Source organism: Physeter macrocephalus, unplaced genomic scaffold (genome assembly GCF_002837175.3).
Source record: "Physeter macrocephalus isolate SW-GA unplaced genomic scaffold, ASM283717v5 random_1914, whole genome shotgun sequence".
Classification (NCBI taxonomy): Eukaryota; Metazoa; Chordata; class Mammalia; order Artiodactyla; family Physeteridae; genus Physeter; species Physeter macrocephalus.
In genome coordinates this window covers 10,440-13,724 of record NW_021147200.1, presented here as the reverse complement: position 1 = coordinate 13,724, position 3,285 = coordinate 10,440, and the positions used below count along the sequence as shown (strand labels likewise).

Sequence of the window (3,285 nt, the reverse complement as noted above, 5' to 3'; positions counted from 1 at the left end):
TTCTGGTAAGAAGTGGATGTTCCCTTTTTCTTTGGCAATTATGGCCAAGTTGCTGGTGCTCTGAATAACTATTAGCATTGTAATTAGTCACGTAGATGTCTATTTTATTCAATGTATTCATTATCATTTGAAATTATTTATTTTGTCTCTCCAATAACATGTCAGCTGCATGACAACAGTAACCTTGTCATAATTGTTCTCCTTATACCCCTCTCCCCACCCCATCCGCAGTGCATAAAACACTACTAAACTCAACCCTGGCACTTAATAAATTTTTGGATGAAAGTACAAATGATTGAATAAATGAACGAACCAATGAACTGTGTCTTACTGTTAGCTATGGATTCCATGTGTGAGATGTCTTTTCTATTCTTGTCTGTTTCATCAGCTTTAGCTGTACTGAGTTACCCATGTAAACACAGGCAGAATATAGAAACCTAGCTTCAGTCAATGGTCATTATTTCTAGAATAAATCCAAACTGAATGATGTTAATTTTGTGTCCCATGTTCCTCATATGCACACTCAGTGAAGCAGATGCTGTCATTGCTCTGACACCATCTGCAGCTCCTTATATACCAAAGACTGCTTCTCTTCCTGATGATGTTTTGGAATATGATAACATGACAGTGCCTAGGAATTAATGCCTCAGAAGCAATCCTCAACTAATGAAGGGTAGGAGCTGGCAGATAAAATCTAACGCTTCCCTGTCCTTCAGTGGAACAATGCTGAGGCATATTCTATACAGCATTTCCAGTGGCATTTGGAGTCCTGGTTGCCCATGGCAGACACCACTAATTAACAGAACTTATTTGGTTTTCCTCCCTTCCTTGACTGACTTTTCCACGCTCTCATAGAAGACAGAGCACCTGATATCATTGCCCTGGGATTGAATCCAAATCCTGGTCCCCAGGTCTCCTTTTGGGATGATATGAGATAAGACATTGGGGAATAATGTAAGTATCTATCACATCAAGTTGTTGAGAGGATTCACTGAGTTAATACAAGTAAAGTGATTAGAAGAGTGCCTGGGATGTAGTCTATAGTTCATAAATGTTATTTATGAGTTGTTATCTAGTACTATTTGTCTCCTCCGACCTACTTCGCCTTAATTTTGCCAGTATTGGTTCTCTATTTGGGTCCACACCTTTCCTCTTGATAATTGTCTCAATCCCCAATCAATCTCTGAAATTTCTAGATGAAGTTCATCTACCTCCTTCTGAACGCACTTTTCTTTATTGCTCTATGCATTTATTAGCTAATATTAATGCAGCAGAGGAGACAAAAGCTCACTAACACTACACACATTCCACAAGACGCACTGCAGGAAAAAAGTGACTAAGAAGGATCAATAGTATCCTAGGGTCTTGGTGGCCACACTCATGGTGGAGGTGGACCTCTTATTCCTGGTGGAGGGGGTCTCATTCCTGGAGGGGGCATGCCTATTGAAGTCCCTCAAGTAGGGGAAGCCTAATTGGTGGGCCCATGTGTGGTCCCATAGCAGGTACAGGAGCCATAATTCCGGGAGGTAGGGCTGCTCAACCAACAGGTGTGGGGGCAGTCCCCTGTCCTGGTGGATACCGAGTTGGGGCTCCAGCAGTGCTGGCAGTAGCAGCACCTGCAGCAGCTGCTACAGTGCCTCTTCCCTGTAGGGTCATTACCTGTTCGGATGCCTCCCCCGGCAACCTCTCAGACAGGGCCTGCTAATCCAGCAGGAGCCTGGGGAATTGGAACACCAGGTGGAACACCTCTGCCAGCTGCTCTGCCAACCGCAGGGCCTCCTCCAGCTCCAGCAAGTGATATCCAAGCAATGCCAGTACCTTTGGGGGGTGGTCCCTCCACAGTCATGGAAACCAAGTTCTCCTGGCACAGCAACACCAGATCCAAAGCCCGCTTTTCTTCTCGCTCTGGTTGCTTTGAATTCTTTGGCTTGATCTTCCTGAACTCATCACAATCAAAGAGCATCAAGTTCATATGCTTGTCAAAAGCCTTAAAGGTGACAGTGAAGACCCAATCATCTTGCAGGACACATGTCATCCTGGAGTCAATGTGCTGCAGCATCTTGCTGCTCTTTTCCACAGTCATGATTGCTACTCCACCAAATCCAATGTCCACAGGAAAGTTTCGGGATCCTTAAGACCTAAGGGAAGGCTACAGATTAAGGTATGTCGTAGGTTCTCCACCAAACAATACAAGCTGGAGCAGAAGCTTCAAACAGTAGATAGAGCCTGTTTTTATTTTGTTTGTTTGTTTTCTCTTGAAATCAGCTACCTGGGTGTTCCAATACTGCTTTAACCACCTCTTGGTATCTCAGCTAAGAATGCCTGTCTCAGTTCTGCATGGAAATCCACCACAGGGACTTGCTGCTGCTGCTGAGATCGCCTCGGGTACAGGTGACACTCCTGGTTGCTCAGTGAGGCTATTCTTCTATGTTTGACTTGGACTTCTACCTCTGGTACATGCTGTTCCACAGTCCACCTCAGGTGTGAATGGTCCCTGGCCCGCTCCATCACACCGCTGGCCTCAGAGCAGAACAGAACCGGTCAGGCATCTCCAGCGGCCGCCCCGTTCTGCGCTGCTCCTGCCACGGCAGCACCAACCAATCACTCCGGCTCAGGCTGCACATGTGTGGCCAAACCCCCCGAACCCACTTTTGTTAGCTGCCTTTCAACTTGCCTTCCTCTAGGCCATCCCCAATAGCTTCAGAGGTAGGAACGTGAAACTCAACAGATCTGATTTAAAAGACTTACATCACTGCTGAGAAATAGCTGAGGAGACTCAGGTTTTCCTGTTTGGCCATTTTCCCCCTGGAGAAATATATTGCTAAAGCAAGTGCTAGGTGAGCATTGAAGAACAATTATAGTAGATCCAACTGACCAAGTATGTTGCTAGAAAGCTCATTCTCCTTTCTTACTGGTGTCAGTGCTCTGAATTTCTTCAGTTAATTTTCACATAAGATTTATTCTAGAACAATTCCAGAATGTCTGACTTTACAAAGCAGCTGTGTCAATTCCCTTAATGTGTTATGAGCTATGACTTCACTATATAAAAAACCCTTAGAATACAGTCAGGTAGTCACCTTTTTGATATTCATTTTTATCCTTTCTCCCAATGACTAAAGGCTATGAAACACTGTGAATATGCAATAAATATATCTTAATGGATTGGTATTAAAATTATAAAACAGTAAATTCTCTTTTGCATGTGGATATCTCTGCAACAACCAGATAATCTCTATTTCAACTAGCTGCCCCAAGAACCCTCCTACACTGTTGGTGGGAATGTAT

At 44.2% G+C, this 3,285-nt stretch overlaps 1 protein-coding gene and 1 pseudogene across 1 annotated transcript; both read right to left on the bottom strand.

The window, feature by feature from the left end:
• Positions 1 to 1,357: 1,357 nt before the first annotated feature.
• LOC102982299 (small nuclear ribonucleoprotein-associated protein N-like) lies at positions 1,358 to 2,083 on the bottom strand (annotated as a pseudogene).
• A 206-nt stretch (positions 2,084 to 2,289) lies between these two features.
• LOC102982009 (SNRPN upstream reading frame protein-like) lies at positions 2,290 to 2,508 on the bottom strand. The gene has a single exon (XM_055083674.1). The coding sequence runs from the start codon at positions 2,506 to 2,508 to the stop codon at positions 2,290 to 2,292; it is 219 nt and encodes a 72-aa protein (XP_054939649.1).
• Positions 2,509 to 3,285: the final 777 nt, after the last annotated feature.